We start from the raw sequence: 22,985 nt of genomic DNA, 5'->3' as shown, positions 1-22,985 counted from the left end.
AAGTTTAGGGTTGGTCGAAGGTTTGGCTTGATCTTGAAAACTAAACTAAATTAATATGTAAAAACAAATCTTGGCTAGGATTCAAAAATATCTAGACATAAGAAAATATATCAATGAATAAATATCATGTTTGACCTCAATTATAACAATTGTAATACATGGAATAAAAAAAACCATGTAGATATAGCAAATGATTAAAACTTACCGCTCATTTTTTATAAAGATTTTGCACGTTTTATGAATTCTTCTCCTTTAATAATGTCTACAGCACAATTTCTATTCGACAAAGAGATTGTAATGATCAAAATTTTCTAATACCTCTAATTGAAGTCATTTTTACAATAATTAGATTTCAAATTCAAAACCAATCGAACATTTAACTCAATAAAATTTTCTAAATAAATAAATATATGAGTGAAATGAATAAAACACAACTATAAGAAGTTTCCTAAAAAAAACAGTTTAAGAGTAATTTTTACCCAAATTAAAAGTTGAAGTGTGTTTTTTTAGCTTCTACGTATTAGAAAGATGAAACTGAAACGGCAGTCCTGAGCTTTGATTAGATAGAGTCCTCAACAACTGATGTGTTTCCCCCAACAGCAAGAAACTCAAATGAGGCAAAGTAAGGGAAGGACATGCACTTCTAAACCCAATTTAATATATATTACAAAATGCTCTACCTAGTGTATTGTTTTCCAAACTAAAGCTGCGCAGCCTGTGTTGGGTTATTCTTTCCCTAAAACTGATTCAAGAAGAGCAGCCTCCTCCTCCTGCAGACATAATAAAATAAGCCATTACATTACATTAGAAACATCTGAATTCTTACACTAAATCACACATTTCACATACCACCAATGCATTAAATTCAGTCTCTTCGTCGATGGCACTTATAATTGCTGGGTCCTCCAACAGCTCCTGTTTCCACAATATTCAGTAAAGTCGGTTAAATGAATTGTCAATTGGTCATTTACTCTTTCCCTGCTCCCCACTTTTACCTCAACCCTTGTGCATTCACTCACCAAATATGATCTACAAATTTAAACCTGTTCAATTATTATAAATCTATTCATTTCTTAAACTAGAAATCATTGTTCTTTGATAAAAATCAGCCAACCTCGAAGCTACTATTTACCAATACAATAACAAAAAACATTGTTCTTCAATAAAGATGTATAAACCACACCGACCATATGCAGTAGTTTCTAGTTTGATTTTTAAAGAACTTCCAAACAACATAATGCATAAGAAAGTGTTCATAAAACGTAAGAGATGTCTTACATCATCAGCAATTGTTAGTTGGCCAAGCTTGTCCTGCATAAACAAATGAGTAGATACACTTGATTAATCATTGCTCAATAGAAGCACCAGCCACCTAACGACATTTGATTTGGAAAAACGATACCCAGCACCATAGATTTAACATTATAGTGTTTAAAGGGAGATCCTAATCAAAATAACAGTGCTTTAGTTGAAGTATAACATCGCACAGTGTATAGCTAACTCATAGGTACCTTGATAGCAACAAAAAGAAGTGGATCAGATGGCGTATAAATCATGTAATGTGCTCCATCCTGCAACCCACAAAAAGTGTAGCAATCATGAGGCAATAAAATCACAAATTTCAACCATCTGAAACAGAGGAGACCTCTGAGGAACTTCAGCTACCTAGAGAAATAATGTTCACATCATAGCATAAAGCGTATGTTATTATCCATAGAATGGTTGTCATGATTTTAACATATCAAAAGGCAAAGGAAATGCAATTTAAAAAAAAATAAGTTGCACGATGTATTTTGTAGAACAGACAATCAACTAACAAGCAATATGGACATACTGCAACCACATATGCATGCTCTGTTGTCGGAATATATATTATTCGTTTACCAGTACTTGAAAAAGAATCAAGGATTAGAACATCGTCGAGGCAAAGGTTACAAAATGCTTCCTATCCCAGGTATCACCTTCGGTTCTTGTTTCTTTATCTTTGGGGGGTTGGGAGGTGCTGCTCTTAAGAAAATTATAGCACAATATCTACCACCACCGGCGGATTTAGCATAGGCCCAGGGGCTTCGAGCCCCCCCTCAACTTTATTGTCTTTATATAATATATATAAAGAAAACTATTTAATATTTAATATTTATAGTTAACTTACTGGTTGCTTTGAATATCAGCCTCCCTTCCAACCCAGGTTCAAATCTTACCTTGTAGTTTATTTTCTTTTAGCCCCTATCAAGATATTTTCTAGATCCACCACTGTCTACCGCATCAAATGAAGAAGAATAACGGAAGCCCAGGTTAAAATACAAAACCAAGATGAAACATTGAGTGCTATGAATGAAAATACGAATCTATTAGAAAGAAAGAAGTTATTGACACTACTACCTATTTTCTGAAATGTCATCAATTTGATGTTTCAGTGACAATTTAAACAGATTCTAAAACCAACAAGGAACAAAAAAAAATGCTACAAAAAAAGAGGCATTCAAGAGAAGTCCAAGCCCATTATTATAATTAAATCCTTAAATTACACATTACCATATGAAAGCAAGTGATCTCTACACCCTCATTGGGCAAGCCATCTACATCTTGTCCATCATCTGCAAAAGAATGAACATAGAACGTAAACTGTAGTTCGGCAGTTCGGCATCCCTTATTTTTACATACAAAATAGTCAGAAGCAATGAAATCTATTACCTAAGTATCAATATATTTATTTCTGTGCAAATGAGTAGATAATTCTAAAATTGTACTTAGTTTTGAAGATCTATTATTAATAATTAAATAAGAGAGATTCTAAAATTGTATATTGGTGTGTCTAAATAGAGACTTCAAAGGAAAGCTTAATATTGTGAAATGTTCTTTAGTTACTTTCAAGCAGAACTTTCCAAAAAAGATTTATTGTGTGAAAATAATTTGGATACAACCAACAAATTGTTAAAATCCAAGGAAACCACTTCATTGACCTTTCAAACCCAGAACAAATCATGTCTCACAAAATTGATCCAAGTAAAATTCTCATTTATTGGATTCTCTTGCTGTACTAATTTTGAATCCTTTAAACTTTGACAAAACTATCTAGGCATAGGTCTTGGCTAAGAAGCACAAGCATAGACATGAACACAAATACAACATGACACCGACACAACACATCAATTTTTTTACAAAGTAAAACATTAAAACGTCAAGGAGTCATTATATCTTTTTCTTCATAGAAATAGATATATGCTGTTCATATGCTTAATGTGAAATATTTCCTTTAAAAACATTGAAATGACAACCATACAATTCATGTAAAAGACGATACATAAGATGACTAATGATCCAACACCACAAGTCACAATAATATTCAAGTTCTAATAAGTAATTAATTAGTTTGACACAACAAAGCTACAAAATAAAATCAAACAAGCCTTCACATATTTTAAATAGAAAAGCCTTCCAAAAAATCTTCTAATTAAAAAAATGCAAAGAAAAAAAAAACTAACTGCATGATTGTTTTGAATCAATTTTGGTTAAGGGTGAAGACGCAACTTTTGAAATCATGGAAGCATAGTAGAAAGACATCCCAACCTTTCACCGGCATAATTGAAACTAGCCACCAACATCCATGTGAACCTCTAATTTTAGAACTCACTTAGTAGATTCTGTCTTCATTTTAGTAAACGGTTGACTGAAGGGTTAATTTGAAGCAATTTAAAAAATTTAAGGGTAAAATACAAAATTTGAAAGTTCAAGAGTAAGTGAAACCAACCCTAGAGTTGAGGGCATTTTGTATAGTTTTAAGCTAAAAATGATCACTTAAATTTTAGGAACCTAATATCAGTACCTGTGCGGAAATCAAAAATGTCATCTTCTGAATAGCAAAATGCTCCCCTCGCCGTATAGCAAAATCTAACAAGATATCAAGAAATCATATGCTGTACCAAGATAGTAGACCAATTGTTTTCATAAAGTTTAAACGAAGGTATAAAATAAATCATACCCGCTGTGGACCAAATGCATGTGTATTTTGGCAAGAGCATAAGCAGCAGCAGGCAAAAGAGCTTCGACTTCATCATCGCTCACCTGAGACAGAGAACATGGAGACCATTTTTTTCTTCTTGTAAAGGAAACAGAACTTTTACTGAATCTATGAAAACTGAAAATTTACAGAGGGTTTACAACTGACGTTCAGAATAAAAACATCCTCCCCCTCCCCCCCCACACCCACCAAAAAAAAATCTGGATTACGTAACAATGAAATAAAACACCCTAAACTATCAATCAAAACAATGAACTCCCAGCAGGAACGAATAGACATCCAGAAGCTCCCAAATGATGGATGAAAAAAATCTGTCACCCCACAAAGTATCCATCAAAAAATCACTCGTTATGTTGAAAATCCTAAAAAAAATTAACAAATTGACCCATAGACTACATGCTCTCCTTAGATAAACCACAGCAACGTTGATCCTCACATTAAGAAACAGCAAGTCCGCAAACAATAACTATAAGGTCAGCCAAGCATAAGGAAAGGAAGATCCCACTTCAATCTTTAAAAATAAAATAAATAAATAAATAAATAAAAAGAGAGCTAGAAAGATAGAAAAGAAAAAAGAAAAAAAAAGGCAGAGACAGAATAGAGTACATTTGGAGGAGAAAGCCTTCTCAAAAATAACCTTATCCAAACAATATAAAAATTGGAAAAACTTGTTCTTTCAATGAGCCAAAAGTGATATATACCAGCTAGCTCTGGCTACTACCCCTCGGAGCAAAGAATGAACCGAATTCAACCAGGCTTCTTCAAATAGTCTCCAAAGCAAGAAGACTATTAAGGATATCGATTCTAACACTAGGCAAACATTGAAGATTTTTAAGAACAAGTTTTTTCCCCATAGTGTAATTGATGTGACACTTATCAAGAATGAGCGATTGGCCAGGCTGCCCCATGATTTGAGTAGCAAGAAGAGTGGGGCAATGATTTTCAAGCTAATAATTTGTTTTTGTTTGTGATACTTCATCTAAAAGACAAGGGTAGCAATGAAATGTGCAGTACTTTATTGCCTTTTTTTAAGTGTCAGGATCTTTACTATTTCCATCTGCTGCTAATGATCACTAGGTCAACCTTTTCTTTTTTAATTTAATTTTATTAAACGGTAGATATGAGAACACAAGATTTACATGGAAAACCTTAGAATAGGGAGAAAAAACCACGATAGAGGGTATCTTTTATTATTTTTACACCCACTAAAAGTTACAAAAGAAGACAACTCTATAGGCTTAGCATACCCAAATACAAAAAATGAAATAAATTTAGGGTCAAGTAAAATACTAAAATACCCTCGAGCTATAAACTGATAACAAAGCCACTTATTTTCAATACTCGCCCTCAAGTTGGGGCGTAGATGTCAATGAGACCCAACTTGCTAATAAATGAGTCAAAACTTGGTTTGAGTAACCTTTGGTGAGAACATCAACTTGTTGACAAGAAGGAATATACAGAATACATATTCTACCATTGTCTAGTTTCTCTTTTATAAAGTGTTTATAAATCTTCTCATGATTTGTTCTATCACGTTGTATAGGATTATTGGCTATGCTTATAGCCGCTTTATTATCACAATAGAGCTTCATAGTTAAAACCAAGATTTCTTCCTAAACTCATGGCTCTGTATTCAGCTTCAGCATTGCTTCTAGCAACAACACTTTGCTTCTTACTTCTCCATGTTTCTAAGTTACCCCATACAAAGGTACAATAACTATAGGTATATTTGTTAATAACTGATCCTACCCAATCAGAGTTAGTATAAGCCTCAATGCATTTCCAGTTAGTTTTCCTAAATATCAGACCTTTACTTGTTAGCTTTTCAAATATCTCAGAATTTAGTTCACAGCTTCCACATGTTCTCCGTATGGTGTCTCATAACCTAACTAACAACACTGAGATCAAAGAAAATATTGGTCTAGTGTAAGATAAGTAAATCAACTTTCCCACTAGACGTTGATACCTCTCTCTTATCAACAGAAACTTAATCAAAAAAATCTCCCAGTTTCGCATTGAATTCAATAGGAGCATCAGCAAGTCTATATCCAGTCATACCTGGTCTAGGGTGTAAGTGGTATTGTAAGTGGCAGAGTGGCCTTACTACCATGATCCACTAAGATTCAACTCTTCGTCGCTCCGATTCGACCCTCCAAGAAAAAGAAGGCCAAGGTGTTGTTCCGTTATGAGACAAAGATCCCTTCCCTTGATCTTGTCACTTCCATTCCTAGGAAATATTTTAGATTCCTTAGATCTTTGATCTCAAACTCATCAACCATTTTCTTTTTCAACCCGGTGATCTCAGCAATATCATCTCCAACAAGACAATATCATGCACAATTGAAACATCAATTTTCCCAAATACTGACCTTTTTGTAAACGTGATTTCTAAGTGAAACCATGCGACTCAACAAATGTAGCTTGTCAAACCATGCTCTCGAGGACTATTTCAAACCATACAAAGACTTTTGGATTTTACATACCTAATGATCAAATAGAGCTTCAAAACCGGGGGCTCATATAAACTTCTTCCAGTTCACCATTCATAAATGTATTTTTCACATCAAGTTGATAGAGAGGTTAGTCTTTATTAATTGCAACAGAAAGGAGGATTCAGACCATGTTTAACTTCGCTACAGGGGAGAAAGTCCCAGAATAATCTATCCCATAAGTTTGAGTAAACCATTTCACTACTAGTCTGGTCTTGTAACCGTCTAAAGTTCCAACTGATTTATACTTTAGAGTGAACATCCACTTGCACCCAACTGTTTTATGCCTTATAGGAAGAGCACAAAGATCCAATGTATTATTCTTTTCAAGAGCTCCCATTTCGTCCATAACGGCAATATTCCACTCACGAATTTCCACTGTCATATGTATTACGGTATTGTTGCTGAACTAAAAAGACAGATTATTGTAAGACAGGAAACTATATATGAGGCAGGATTTGGTGCCTTTTGCTAATGCAATGGGCATGTCAAGGGAGATATCATAATCCCCCGATTTGTCTAATTCCTCATCTGTAATAAATTTCTTATTACCTGTTCTAGCCTGAGGAAGAGTCTCACCCTCTTGTGTTTTAATCAAAGTTTCATCACTAGTTCCAACCCCGTTATACTCTAAAACTAACATATATGTCTTGTAATTCTTACCCAAATCAACAATACCCTCCTCAACATACAAGTTAATACTATCAGAGCCAATAGTACCTCAAGCATGTGTCGATTCAGATCCATGGATCGTAGCCAGCGGAGCACTCGGGGACAATATTTCCTTAGGCATGACACCGAGGTCGGTTTCCCATTTTGCTTGCCACTATAAGAATCAGATAATTCCACACTAAAAGCAGCATAATTAGTAGCCGATACAGCCATGTGTTCATAGCCGATATATGGCCTCACATTACATCGAACTTGGAGTTCAAACCAGCTAGGCAATCATAAACACAATCAACTTCCTTAATCTTGGAATACTGGACATCTCCACATGGACAATCCTAGATGATTTCACGACATAGATCCATCTTTTGCCATATTAAGGACAGCTTGTTTAAAAAAGAGTGCCACAGCCGAAAAGAAAATCAAAAACACGATGTTTGCATTCATGAGCTTGTTTACGCAAAGGGTAAAGACCATTCTGTCTTCTAGAATACAACTTCTATATTGCATCCTAGACATCTCGAGGAGTCATCGCATACAACGGTTTCCCTATCTAATGTTCCATACTATTAATCAGCAGTGATCGAAGCAGGGAGTCTTCTCCTTTCCAAATGCACACCTAAGGATCCCCTAGTCTAGGTCTAGGTATCTCACCAGTTAGATACCCAAACTTGTAACACCCCTCAAGGACCATTTTAATGGACTGAGACTAAGAGAAATAATTATGATCATTCCACTTCTCTCCTCCAATTATCCCTGTGCAATTTTCCACAAAACTAGACAAACACTTTGCAGTAGTTAAAGTAGGGATAGAGGATATTGAATTCTTTGGATACATCGATGGACTGAAAAGAATGTCATAATGCATTGTATTGGAATTTATGTTTGTGGAAGCACCTAGGGCTGCCCCAGGAGCAACAATTCGTTGCTGAGAACTTGTCTAAAGATTAGCTTAACTGTTGTTGTACCATTACCAAAGATAAATCAACAGAACCTTGATGTTCATAACTAGCCAACGGATGATGAGAAAGACTCGGTTGCTGTGAGAAGCTTGTTGCCACAGTAGGAAACTTACCCCTGTGGTAGGTGGATGACTCACCGCTTGGTTTCATGGTGTTTTTTTCAGCTAGGGTTTCCACCAAAGGTTGTGGCAGCGCTAGAATTGGATGGATACACAAGGACTAAAGATAACTATCAATGACAACTTGGACAACAATGGCAGCAAAAAAATCGACGACAATAGCGGCAACAACTATAGCTCAGTGTTTTCAGAACGAAAGGTGCACTTTAAGTCAACAAGCTGTTTAATCGCCTTAAGGTGCGAAATGACAAAAAAGCATTGCCCAACTGAAGCAAGGCATACTTAATAAATAATGAATAAATATCATGTTGGACAATTATAGATAAAAAAAACATAGTTAGATTTTTAAAATGTTAAAATATAAACAAAATTTGTTAGAACTAGTGGGCTTGGCCCAAGGAAGGATTTACTCTAATATCCTTTCCTCTTTTTTTATCATGTAAGTTGTAACCGATTTATTTTCCCTCTTGTATCTTTTGTTAATACGAGAAATTAATAAGAAATTCAATCGTGGTTTTTCATTTGGTACTCAGGTTTCCAAGTAAGTCGTGTCTACTTTACTTGACCACTTTTAACATGGTATCAAAGCGAGATAAAGACGAAACCCTAAACCCAGGTGTAAATGAAACCCAAACAAAGACAGTCGCCACCGAGATTGCCACCACCATGGCCAAGCTGCTCCACCAGCTTTAGAAGACGTCGGCATTCACAATGGGGCTACCCTCGGAGTCAGTCGTGCAGTCCAGCGGCAGAAACCAGTCGCGCGCACTTCAATTAACCGCCCGCACGCCATGGCCCAATGCCTCCACTGCTCTGCCGGTCTACTCCCACTTGTTTTAAGAAGTCCAGTTGCAATACCCTTCTGGTTAGCCACACCTCCATGCGCAGTCGCCGCCCTTGATTTATAGGCTGCCATCATTTCACACACTGCTATCCTTTGATTTTTATAACAACCGCACGTCCATGGTTCCGATATCGATCAAGCCCATAATAAATCAGGGTTTGAAGTTGTTGAATCTTCGACAATCCAAACTAACCGACTTGTCGATGTATTCTAAGGACCTGGAAACTTCACTCCCTAACTTATCCTCAAATTATATAACGAGTTCTCTAGCACCATCTATAGATGCCTTTTCAGGAGAGAAGCTAAATGGCTAGAATTACTTTTACTGGTCTCAATTGATCAACATGTTTCTCAAGGGTCGTCACCGATTCGGTTTTCTGATAGGGAAGACTTTCTGTCCCCCACCCAGTGATATATTAGAATGTTTCAGAAGAGGGGAGGACTCGTATATTTAGTCCATGTTGATTAATAGTATAAAACCATAAATAGGCAAGCTTTTGCTTTACGCAGCAATTGCGAAGGATCTATGCAAGATACAACTCAGAAATTGTATTCAAAGTGTCAGAAAGCTTCTCATTTGTATACACTAAGAAAACAAGTCCATGATTTCAAGCAAGGAACTTTAGATGTAACCTCCTACTTCAGTGAACTTTCTCTACTTTGGCAAGACATGGACCTGTGCAGAGAGACGGTATGGGATACACCGTATGATGTTATACACTGCTAGACTTGAAGAACCTGACCGGATTTATGACTTCCTTGCAGGTTTCAACCCCAAATTGACATTGTCTGTGGTCTTATACTTGGACAAAAACCTCTCCCCTTCTTAATAGAAATGTGTTATGAAGTCCGTCTTGAAGAAGACAGTACGAATGCCATGAGTGTTCCTCCTGCTACTTCTCTGCTACCTTCAGTGCTAGATCCTCGACCCATGACAGTGAAAAAAATAACGAGAAACCAATCCCTATATGCAAGCATTGCAAGAAATGGTAACACACTAAGAATCAGTGTTGGAAATTTCATGGTTGTCCCCCCAAAGGTAAGAAACGTTCCTCCAACGATAAACAAAATTCAGGGTGTGCTTATATGAGTGAGTATGCTAGCACTTTTCAACCATCTGGCCCTACTGTAAACTAGAACGGTCTCACTCCACCCTCCACTTTAGGAGCCATTGCTCAGTCAGATATGTCTCAGTCCCTTAGTCTTATCAATGTTGATGGGAAGAATCCTTGGATCCTAAACTCGGGGGCTATAGACCACTTGATAGGTTCCTCTGAGAATTTTGTTTATTATATTATGTGTGCTAGTAATGAAAAGATCATAATAGTTGATGGTTCTTCAGCTTCAATTGCTGGGAAGGGACATTTTTTTTTAAGGGCTATCCTTGCAGAATGCTTTGCATGTGCCTAAAATTTCTTATAATTTGCTTTCTATAAGCAAGATCACTCGTGAGCTGAACTACAAAGCTACTTTCTTGCTTGAATCTGTTTCTTTTTAGGACATGAGCTCGAGGAGGATGATTGGCATTGCCCGACATAGCAAGGAACTCTATCTCTTTGATGATGATACCTCCACTAGTAGTATCTCTAGGACTAATTTATTGTCTTCATATTTTACTATTTTAGAACAAGATTGTATGTTGTGGCATTTCCGGTTGGACCACCTAAACTTTACATATATGAAGTATTTATTTCCTCATCTCTTCTCTAAAGTTGATGTCTCCTCTTTAACTTGTGATGTGTGTATTTGGGCCAAACAACATCGGGTCTCCTTCCCCTCACAACCATATAAACCAACCTAACTGTTCACCCTTATCCATAATGACGTTTGGGGTCCATCCAAGGTCACTACCTCCTCTGGGAAACACTGGTTTGTGACTTTTATTGATGATCATACTCGCCTTACCTGGGTCTTTCTTATCACTGATAAGTTCAAGATTTCCTCCATTTTCCAGAACTTCTATCACACCATTGAAACGCAGTTCAATGCAAAAAATGTAATTATTCGAAGTGATAATAGTCGAGAGTTTCAAAACCATACTCTTGTTAAGTTCCTAGCCTCCAAGGGGATAGTTCACTAGAGCTCATGTGCTTAACCTCTAACAAAATGGGGTTACCAAGCGAAAAAAACTGTCACCTTTTGGAAGTAGCTCGTTTCCTTTAGTTGTCTACTCCCTTCCTTCATATCAGTGGAGAGATGTTGTTCTTAATGCAGCTTATCGCATCAATAGGATGCCTTCTTGTGTCCTCCACCTTCAGACTCCCTTAGATGTCTCAAAAAGTCATATCCCTCTACCCGCCTAACTTCTGAGGTTCCCCTTTGTATGTTTGGGTGTACACCTATGTTCATAGCATTGGCCCTAATCATACCAAATTTACCCCTCGAGCTCAGGCGTGTGTGTTTGTTGGGTATCCTTTTCATCAATGGGACTATAAATGTTTCCATCCTCCTTTCCGTAGATAATTTGCCATTATGGATGTCAACCCCTATTACCTTACCTAACTCCAATACTCATCCCATGGTCTCACCCACAAACCAAGTTCCCTGAAAAATTTACTATAGAAGAAATCTCATAAAGGAAATTGAGTCCCCTACTGATCAACGGGCTCCAGTCCAAGACCCTGAACCTCAAGATCAAGGTATGACAAATCCTATTGAATTGTGCACTAATAGTAAAATGAGTGAGAATGACAGGTCTGATACTGTTGTTCCTGAAGATATGGGAGAAAATGATAGTGTTGATGAGACTGAGGTTAAAGCAGGACTAGTAGTAATAAGGCTGAACAGGGTCATTCAAATAATCCTGATGAGTGATGAGTATGATCCTTCTTTGAACATTCCTATTGCGTTAAGAAAAGGTAACAGGTCTTGCACAAAACACCCCATTTGTAACTATGTTTCCTACGATAGTCTACCTCTACAGTTCAAAGCCTTCACAGCTAGCCTTGACTCTATTGTGATACCGAAAAATATTCACATTGCTTTAGAGTGTCCAGAGTGAAAATCTTTTGTTACAGAAGATTAAGGCCCTTGAAAAGAATAAGACTCGAGAGATCTATGTTTTCCCTAAGGGACATAAAATTGTTAGATGTAAATGGGTGCTCATACTCAAATACAAGGCAGATAGAACCCTTAACAAACACAAGGCAAGGAGTTGCAAAAGGGTTTACTCAAACCTATGGTGTTGATTACTCGGAAACATTTTCCCCAATTGCTAAACTAAATACAGTTAGAGTCTCATTATCTGTTGCTGTGAACAAAGACCGATATCTATCAGCTGGATGTTAAGAATGCGTTCTTGAATGGAGACCTGGAAGAGGAAGTCTATATGAGCCTCCCCCCCCCAGTTTGGTCATTGGGTTTGTAAATTTCATAAATCTCTATATGAACTGAAACAGTCACCAAGAGCATGGTTTGATAGGTTTACTACCTTTGTCAAGTCTCAAGGGTACAATCAGGGGCACTTTGACCACACTTTTTTTACAAAAGTTTGCAACCCTGACAAGATTGTAGTATTGATTGTTTATGTTGATGACATCGTTTTATCAGGGAATGACACTGCTGAAATCATCCAACTGAAAAAGAGGATGGGTGATTAGTTTGAAATCAAAAACTTGGGAAATCTAAAATATTTCCTTGGGATGGAGGTACCTAGATCTAAAGAAGGTATCTCTGTATCTCATAAGAAGTATACCCTTGATTTGTTGACCGAGACAGGTATGCTAGGATGTCGCCCTGTTGATACTCCCGCTGAATTCAACTGTAAACTAGGAAATTCTCAGGTGATAAGTTTCTGTTGATAAAGAACAATATCAGTAAATTGTGGGTAAGTTGATTTACTTGTCTCATACTCGACCAAATATTTCCTATGTTGTAAGTGTAGTTAGCTAGTTCATACAAGCTTCCTATGAGGAACACACGGAGGCGGTTAACAAAATCCTGAGGAACTTAAAAAACAACTTTTGGTAAAGGATTGATGTTCAGAAAGACATACAGGAAAGCTATTGAGGCCTATACTCACTTTGACTGATCAGGGTCTATTGTTGACAGGAAATCCACCTTCGATTGTTGTACCTTTGTATGAGGCAATCTTTTAACTGGGAGGAGTAAGGAGCAAGGGGTTGAGGTTAGAAGCAGTGTCGAGCAGAGTATAGGGCTATGAGTTTGGGGATATGTGAGGAAATTTGTCTCCATAAAGTTTTATTTGATTTTCATCGGGATTGTGAGGTGCTGATGAAATTATTATGTGATAACAACGCAGCTATTAACATCGCCAACAATCTAATCCAACATGATAGAATTAAACATGTGGAGATTGATCGGCACTTCATTAACGAAAAACTAGACAATGGTAGCATATCAATCCATACATTCCCTCGAGTCAACAAGTTGCTGATGTTCTTACCAAGGGGCTTTTCAAACAAAACTTTGACTTTTGTGTTAGTAAGTCCGATCTTATTGATACCTACATCCTTTCCTTTTTTTATCATAACTTGTAACTTAATTATCTTCCCTCTTGTATCTTTTGTTAATATTAGAAATTAATAAGCAAGTCAATCGTGGTTTTTCTTCCGGTACTTGAGTTTCCACGTAACTCAGTGTCTACTGTACTTTACTGCTTTTAACAAAATTATTAAGAAAAGTCTACTAAAATAGTACTGAAAAAGAATATTTAATAAAAGATAGAAACATAAATGCTTTTTAAATGGGTAAAAATTAGTTCTTTGAGTAATGGGGTAGAAATTTTGCCATTTGGCCGTTGGGTTGGCATGCATCCAACATTACTTTAATTCTGGCAGCCAACCCTTCAATTCTCTTCTAGGAAATTTAAAAATAAAAAGAGAACATAATATCTCTTCTTCCGTTCTGACTTCCAATCCCTCTTCTTTCTTTCCATCATTTTTGACAAGTAACCGATGGATGGCTAAGCAAAAAGATGACTAGTTCTGCTTTTCTTTTTCTTCATTTCTTTGGTTTTTATTTAACTCATCTTATTTAAACCTTCGTTCTTCAGAAGAAAATTTGAAGAAGACAAAAAACACAAAACATGTTATAAAAAAGAAGAAAGTTAAGCGCCTGTGTCGTCTTGAACAAATGTTCAAGATGACTGAAAGGCGCAAAAAGCAAGTGCCTCATTGAAGGTCCTCGCCTTGGGTAATTGCAAGGCAGTATGGCCCCCATCGTCTCGCCTATCGCCTAAACAACCTTAATGTGGTTGAAGCGAGACTGGTGCAGAACTAAGGTTTTCTTGCACCAGTTGGTTTTCGTCAATGGCAGCTAGAGTTTCGTCACCATGCTCTAATACCATGTTAAACGGTAAAAAAAAAAGAACACAAGATTTACGTTTTAAACTCTAGAACAAGGAGAAAAAACTACGATAGAGAATCTATTTTATTATTTTCATACACACTTGATAGTTACAAAAGAAAAAAAAATTAAGGCTCTAGTAAGTCCAAATACAAAAAAGGAAATAAGGGTAAAGTAAAATACTAAAATACGTGATCAATAGTCTTTTTGACCTGTAAGAATGCCTCCTCGTGGTGTTCCTTCTCCAAGCCTTTTGAAAGCTAAAGCATTCAAGAAATCTACTCATATTGGAGAGCTTTTTATCTTCCCACCTTAATTTTTGTTTTGAGTTAAATCTCTTATTGTACTTCTGTCTCCAGCCTTCTGTATGCTTTTTGTTAAATCCTTTGTAAGACTAGTGATCAACAGTCTTTTTGTCTTATCCGTAATGGCCAAATTTATAAGTCTCGATTGATTTTTGATGTTATTTTTAAGGATATGATGAGGGCACTAAGGAGATGTCAACCTAGTTGAGATGTTTGGATGCACCTACTGATCCTAGTTATGCTTTATACTTTACACTCTTTGTATAACCCTCATGTACTTAGAACATTAGTTTCTTTTGTATTACATTTGTATGAATAAAAAGACTTGTTTCCTTTTTAGAAAAAATAGAACAAAATGGTAAAATGGTAGAAGGGACAAACAAATGAACAATACATGCATGAACTCCTTACTTATACAGCATACAGAAATGCGAAATATAAAAGTTTCATGATGTGAATTAATATTGTAGAACCATCCGCACTCAAGTTCATGAACAAACTAAAACTAGCGAGGAAGTTAACCATATGAAAAGAAAGCATACAGCTGACCATCCATCAATATTCTTGCTCTTTAGTATTTGAACAGGCCTGCAGCAATTTTGAGATAGATAATATAAAAAAAAGGTCAAACTTTCAAAGTGTCGAGGCTCTAGCATAATGATCTGGTAGCAACAAACAACACTCACGTGTCCACGGGGCAAAGAAGCATGCAATCATCCCCTTTTGAACTTCTAAAAATTCTTCTTATAACGCATTCCAGAGGCAAATTATTTAAAGGATCGACCTGTCAAATTAAAAGATTTGAAGATGCAAAAGCAAAAAGAAAAGGAAAAAAGTAAGGAATTTAATTAAGTCACAAATACAAGAACAACAATAACAATGATAAAAATTGTAAAGGATTTAGTAACGAATAATGATATAATTTCCTTTCTTTGATAAGGACAGGCAGGATTCGTAAAATAATCATAATAATAATAAATCACTCCTAAGGCTAGGGGAAGGCGATTCCCCAATTGAGGTTGATCTGATAGTATAATTACAAGAAAAGAAGCAGGAAACGGTACTCCAACTGGAGATTATATACTGTATTAAATCACTGGTGACCGTCTCTTCTATTTTTCCGAGAATCAGTATCTTTTCATTATATCTATGAAAGAAAGCTAGAGCAATAAACTGAATACATGAAAAAACCAGTCATACACTTGTGGCAGTACAGTTGATCAAAGATTAGCAAACCCAAATACATAAAACAATTCATAAATAATGAGAAAACCAGCTGTAAAGGGGTAAATCAGATGAACATAAATAAGAAAAATTAATTCGATTTATTAACTGCATACTTTTAGTTTGATTAGTTTAGATTCAATAACTGAGTGCCTATAAATTACAGATGTAGTTTGATTAGTTTAGATCCAATAACTGAGTGCCTATAAATTACAGATGTATTCTGATAGAACACCAATACGGTGATTCTACTTTTATGGATATCCAAACGTAATTACAATATTTGATGAAAACAAAAAGCAAAAAGACGGCACTACTAGGATCTCAATCCTTCCCTAACTGACGCAAAGATACAGTAATCAAATTTAAAACAAAATAAAAGACAGAACAATGTAACAAAAAAACAAGGAAAATTCAGAACCAGTGTACTACTCCTCCTCTCTCTCAAGGAGTGAGATAGTCCTCTTGACTTCATCAAAATTCTGCCCAACTGTTTTTGCTATCTCCCCGGCCTAAATCCCTCTCCAATCCCAACTAACTGTTAGGCCCACCACTATAGTTTCCTCTTTCCGAAGTCTCCTCCACATCTCTAACTAACATATCCTGTGCCAACTTCCCCTTATTTCTCCTACTATTTCTCCTATTATATGTGAATAATATTGGTGGTTTAACATTACTCTCCTCCTCCAAATCCACCTTGTCCTCAAGGTGGAAGTCAGAAAACTGATGTTTGAAGTCATTATAGTCTTCCCACGTGGCCTCATGGGGTGGTAACCCTTTCCAACTTATCAACACCTCCCAGTCCTTTGTGTTAGAATTCTTTTTGTACCCATATACTTCATCCGATTGCGTCATCCATTCATGGTTTTCTGTTAGGTAAGAATCAAGTTGTTGTACTTGAGTATGATCCCCTAATGCCCTCTTTAGATGGGAAACGTGGAAAACTGGATGAAAAGTTGTTGTACTAGGCAATTCCAGCTTATAAGCTACTGGACCTATCTTTTCTAACACTCTGTAAGGACCAAAATATTTTGGGGACAGTTTTTAATTGCGCTTCCTTCACAGTGATAGTTGTCTATATGGTATGAGTTTTAGGAAAACCATATCATCAACCTGGAATTCAACTGCTCTCCTCTTCAAATCTGCCTGTTTCTTCATTTTCTCTTGGGCTATGCATAAGTGTTCCTTCAAAGTCCCCAAAGCAATGTCCCTATCTTTGAGCTGCTGATCTAGAGTAGAATTGGATGTTTCCATATCTCCAAAATAGAGCAAAGGAGGTGGAAGCCTTCCATAAACAGCCTGAAACAGTGAAATGCCAATTGAGCTGTTAGGTGGTGTTATGCCAATATTCAGCCCAATGCAGCCAATTTGTCCACTCCTTTGGTCTTTCCCCACAAAAGCACCAGAGATAAGCTTCTACCCCTCTATTAACCATCTCTGTTTGACCATTGTTTTGCGGATGATATGCTGGGCTTCTATGGAGTTTTGTGCCTGCCAACTTAAATAGTTCAGTCCGAAAGTTACTAACAAACACCCTGTCCCGATCAGAAACAATAGATCTCGAGTATCCATGTAATCTAACAATTTCCTTCTCAAAGAGTTCAACAACAGATTTAGCCATATAGGGGTGTTTGAGTGCCATGAAGTGTGCGTATTTACTCATCCTATCTACCACTACAAATATAACTTCAAAACTAGCAGACTTAGGTAATCCATCTATGAAGTCCACAAATATATCGGTCCATATGGTAACCGGTATTTCTAAGGGAGTTAGCAATCCAGCTGGTGACAAAGCTAGTGTTTTATTCTTTTGACAAATCAAAGGCTCCTCACAGTACTTCTTTATATCCTTCTTCATTCCATCCCAATACAATTCTCCAGCAATTCTTTTATAGGTTCTCGAGAATCCAAAATGTCCACCAAATATTGAATCATGATAGGTATGTAAAACGATAAGTAAAAAAGAAGAATTCTTGGAAATTACTAACCTCCCTTTGAATTGCAAGACTCCTTAGTTCACTGTGAAATTTGGAAACTCCTCTGGATCTTGCTCAACTATACTTCTAATCTCCTTCAATTTCGGGTCATTCTCTACCTCTTCTTGTATTTTGCCCTAATCAATTAGGGCAGGGGCTGAAAGTTGGTTCAAATGGATTGTAGGTGGCACCCTAGATAGTGCATCGGCAGCTTTGTTTTCTAACCCTGGTTTATAAACCACTCCAAAAGAGTATCCAAGCAATTTAGCAATCCATTTCTGGTATTGTGGTTGGATGACACGCTCTTCCAACAAGAACTTCAGTGACCTCTGATCAGTTTTCACAATGAACTTGCGGCCCAAAAGATATGGCCTCCATCTTTACACTGTAAATACTACAGCTATCAATTCCCTCTCATATACCGGTTTGGCCTTGTCCTTCATGCTTAAAGTTCGACTAAAATAGGCAATAGGTCGTTTAGCTTGAGTTAACACAGCCCCCACTCCATAGCCAGATGCATCCATTTCAATTTCAAAAGGCAAATTGAAATTTGGCATTGCTAACACGGGCAAGGTCATCATAGTTGTCTTTAGCTTTTCAAAGGAAGTTTCGGCTTCTTCATTCCACTTGAAACTCCCATTGTTCAACAGCTGAGTAAGGGTTCCTGCTATGCTGCCATAATTTTGTACAAATCTATGGTAATATCCAATCAAACCCAAAAATCCTCTTACCTCACGTACATTGGTTGGAGCAAGTCATTCTCTAATAGCCCTAATCTTCTCGGGATTCACTTCCACTCCTTTTTCAGAGATAACATGCCCCAAACAGTTCACTCTCTCCTTAGCAAAACTGCACTTGCGCAGATTAGCATACAACTCATTTGCCCTCAGAATTTCCAGCACCAATTCCAAGTGTTGTATATGTTCTTCCAATCCCTTGCTATATACTAGGATGTCAACAAAGAAAACCAGTACAAACCTCCTCATATATGGCTTGGAAAGTAGAAAGTGCATTAGTCAAACCAAAAGGCATGACTAGGAATCAAGATCGAGAAAAGGAAGTTTTCTAATCATTAACTCAAACCTATTGTCGAATCCCACTCAGTGTAATATGGAGGTACTTATGGTGTAAAACCTTTCATGAGTGCGAAAGGCTGTCTTTTCCACATCCTCTTAGTACATCCGTATTTAATGATAGTCAGCTTTAAGGTCAATCTTGGAAAACATCTTTACACCATTCAACTCATCAAACAGCTCTTCAATGATAGGAATTGGAAATTAGTCCGATATGGTGACATTATTAAGCGCTCAGTAGTCAACAGAAAACCTCCAGCTTCCATCCTTCTTCCTTACTAACAATACAGGACTTGAATATGGACTGGTGCTAGGTCGAATTATTCCAGAAGCCAGCATCTCGTCAACTGATCTTTCCATCTACTCTGATAGCTATGCGATAAGGCCTCACATTGACTAGGTTAGTACCATGTTTTAAATGAATGTGATCCTCTATCCCTCTCTTGGGTGGCAATGTTTCTGGCCATTCAAACACATCTAAAAATTTCTTTAACAATGGAGGGATGGAATTATCTACAGTTGTTTCAAGTTCCTCTTCATAAAAGGTTGCCACTGGTACCTTCCCTTCAATAGCTCGGCATTCCACCAAAAACCCTTGGTCTTCCCCTTCCCAAGTTTTCATCATGCTCTTCAAATTCACTCCCTTCTTAGTGAGGCTTGGATCCCCATGAATTATAACCTTTCTTCCTCCATGCTGAAAGGACATGACTAAGTGCTTCCAATCCACTTCAGTCACTCCAAGAGAATGCAACCACCGCATACCAAGTATGACATCAACACCACCCAACTCAAGTGGCAAGAAGCTGTCCACTACTTTCCGATTGTCTAGCAATACCTCTACTTTTCCACAAATTTCTTTTCCTTTAATGGCTTCTCCTGAACCCAGAATCACCCCATAATTGGTTGTAGCTTTCAACGGTAGATTTAGGTTGGTTACCAATTTTTCAGATATAAAATTGTAGGTAGCCCCACAGTCAATCAGCACCACCACATCCTCATCCTTCAGCTTTCCCTTCACCTTCATAGTTTCAGGATTGGTCAACCCCACCACCGAATTAATGGATAGCTCTATGTTCAAATTCTCCACTACTCCTACCTCAATAACATTCTCATCCACCACTTCTTCTCCTCCGACTTCCTCAATGATTTCAAACTCTTCTTCATTCTCCCGTACTACCAGCATTCTTAACTCCTTGTGTTCTTTAGCTTTACAACGATGGCCAGCATGATATTTCTCTTCACACTTAAAACACAACCTCTTTTCCCTCCTAGCCTAAAATTCAGCATCAGTCAAACGCTTGGAAGGTCCTTCTCTTCAGTTATCCGTCGTCGTGACTCCTCTGAATGTGACTGTTCTCATTGGAGTATTTCCACTAGTCGTGGCTGCCATTGCTTTGGTCTCTGTCCCTTCCTTTGCCTTAGGCAGGTTGTACTAGAACTTACTCCCATACACACTGATCAACCCACATTCCTTCCTCACTCTCTTTGTTCTCAATCTTAAGAGCCAGCTTCATCATTTGGGCTAACCCTTATGGTTCCAAAACATCAACTTCGGTCTTCAACCATGGGCTGAGCCCATTCATGAAAATCTCCTCAAGCACCATCGTTTGTAAGAATGCTACCAAAGCTAGATATTTGTCAAATCTATTCCGATACTCATTCACCGTGGTCTCTTGTTTAATCGTCAAAAAACTGCCTACCAACGTACCATCCCTGATCGTTCGAAACCTTGTTAACATCTTTTGCTTCAAATCATCTCAACTCTTGAAAGATTCACGTTCATCCTGAGATCGATACCAGTCGAGGGCCGGACCATCAAAGCTAATAATAGCCACTGACATCTTCTCTAATTCGGTTATTTGTGAATCTTGAAATAACGGTCTGCTCGAAACAACCATGAGTGAGGGTCTGTTCCATTGAAGATCGGCATTTCTACCTTCTTAAACTTGCTCCTATCAAATGTCTTATCATCCTCCCTCTTTCGTTCTCCCTTCGATTCCCCAGTCAACACTTTAGATGTAAAGTCGCTTCCCATTCCCCTACTCGGAGATCCTTCCAATTCAACCGTTGTAACAGCCTTCTCTCGAATGATTCCTTCGATGTATTTCAGGATCGCTTGCTATTGTGTTTGTTGTTTCTCCATCTGCGCATTTATATTTTCAATACTCTTCAAAATCGAGGACATATTCTCCTCCATTGCGGATAGCTTCTTCAACTCTGTTCGCATTTCCCTAATTTCCTATTCCACAAAATCCAACAGTTCTTCGATTTTCTTGGCCATCTTCTTACGCTTTTCCAGATTCTAATGCTCTGATACCAAATTGATAGAATACCAGTATGGTGATTCTACTTTTATTGCTATCCAAACGTAATTACAATATTTGATGAAAACAAAAGGCAAAAAACAGCATGGCTAGAATCTCAATCCTTCCCTAACTGAAGCAAAGATACAGCAATCAAATTTAAAACAAAATAAAAGACAGAACAATGTAACAAGAAAACAAGGACAATTCAGAACCAGTGTACTACTCCTCCTGTCTCTCAAGGAGTGTGATAGTCCTCTTGACTTCACCAAAATTCTGCCCAATTGTTTCTGCTATCTCCCCGGCCTAAATCTCTCTCCAATTCCAACTAACTGCTGGGCCCACCACTATAGTTTCCTCTTTCCGAATTCTCCTCCACATCTCTAACTAACCTATCCTGTGCCAACTTCCCCTTATTTCTCCTATTATATCCTATTAATATTGGTGGTTTAACATATTCTGAACTTCTCGTTCATACATGAAAATCAAAAGGCACTAGAGGTTAGGTGAACAGGGAAGCACTAAAATGATACCAATTTTAAACAAATCCTCCATGAGGGAACTGAGAAAAAAATGTTACCATGGTAGCAATTCGCTTGTTTGAAGCCATGAGGACCTTTCCATGGTCGTCTAGTACAAACCCAGCTGGCGGTTTGGGCAAGGTCGAAGGATGGTACGACAAATAAGTGGAAGTGGAAGTGGAAGTGGAGCTAGAAGGTCCAGCGTCATCGAAGCTAAAATCGTCCACAACTTCGAAGTTGTTAGGATTAAAAACCTTGGAATCTCCCTTATCCTTTTTCTTCCTTTTCTTAGAAGAAGCAGAAGCAGACTGTTTGGGGAACGGTCCAGGCTGAGAATTGGAAGCTCGGCAAAGACATGGTGGGCGGTTGGGAAGGCTTAAATTAAGAAAATGGATGAAATTGGAAGGCCGCCGGCGACTGAGACTGAAATAAGTTTGAGATAGGGAAGGAGCGGTAACAGAATCGGAGAAGGAAGGAATAGAGATACACAACGCCATGCTGGCTCTTCTCGGAAGTTAAGCGGCTCGGCTGACTGTATTTCTAGAAAATTGTCTAGTCTGGATCCTTTTTGGAACTTGATTCGAGAACAAAATTTATTTGAGGTTTTATCATTTTATTTTAAATTTGAATACATCTAGATTCGAGAATGTTATAAAATCACCTTATATATAAAAAAAATGTATAATTTATTTGAGATTGAATATCGAATATTTGAAATGCTTGAGAGACTGAAAATCTTCCTAAAACATATGTATAATTCACCTAAGTCACATAAAACAAATATATAACTTATCTGAGATCGAACATTTGAAGTTTTGAAGTTTCAATATGTTTCCGCAATGTTTGTGATAAATTTACAACATGTTTGTGAAAAGTGTGCGAGATATAAAAATACTAAGGGTGTAAAGAGGTTGGGTTGAATGACATTTTCAACCCAACCCATATTTTCGGGTTAGTTGAGTTGACAACCCGAATAACTCATACCCAACCCTTAAAATATGGCTTGGTTGTCGAGTTGTATTATTATTTTTTTATTATTGATATTTGTACGATTTAAAATTGTTGTACGATGTTGATAAACACTCATATCTAAAGTTTCAAACATTTATAAATTCAAAGTTTCAAATATCCATAAAAGTTCAATATTTTAAACATTATCCATAAATATTAAA

General features: G+C 37.2%; 1 protein-coding gene across 2 annotated transcripts; it reads right to left on the bottom strand.

Moving 5' to 3' along the window:
• Positions 1-450: 450 nt before the first annotated feature.
• On the bottom strand, positions 451-22,443 carry LOC103499586 (uncharacterized). Of its 2 annotated transcripts, XM_017047145.2 has the most exons (10): positions 21,873-22,443; positions 15,403-15,500; positions 15,259-15,304; positions 3,983-4,065; positions 3,827-3,891; positions 2,536-2,597; positions 1,512-1,571; positions 1,279-1,311; positions 850-915; positions 451-770 (listed from the first exon to the last, which is right to left on the bottom strand). In XM_017047145.2, the coding sequence occupies exons 1-10, from the start codon at positions 22,308-22,310 to the stop codon at positions 726-728; spliced, it is 996 nt and encodes a 331-aa protein (XP_016902634.2). In that variant the 5' UTR covers positions 22,311-22,443; the 3' UTR covers positions 451-725. The 2 variants fall into 2 exon arrangements, with proteins under 2 accessions (XP_016902634.2, XP_050947493.1); XM_051091536.1 differs by lacking the exon at positions 451-770 and having other exon boundaries at positions 853-1,043; positions 21,873-22,402.
• Between the last annotated feature and the right edge of the window lie 542 nt (positions 22,444-22,985).

Source organism: Cucumis melo, chromosome 11 (genome assembly GCF_025177605.1).
Source record: "Cucumis melo cultivar AY chromosome 11, USDA_Cmelo_AY_1.0, whole genome shotgun sequence".
Classification (NCBI taxonomy): domain Eukaryota; kingdom Viridiplantae; phylum Streptophyta; class Magnoliopsida; order Cucurbitales; family Cucurbitaceae; genus Cucumis; species Cucumis melo.
The sequence above is the reverse complement of the archived record's forward strand: the minus strand, read 5'-3'. Positions and strand labels throughout refer to the sequence as shown.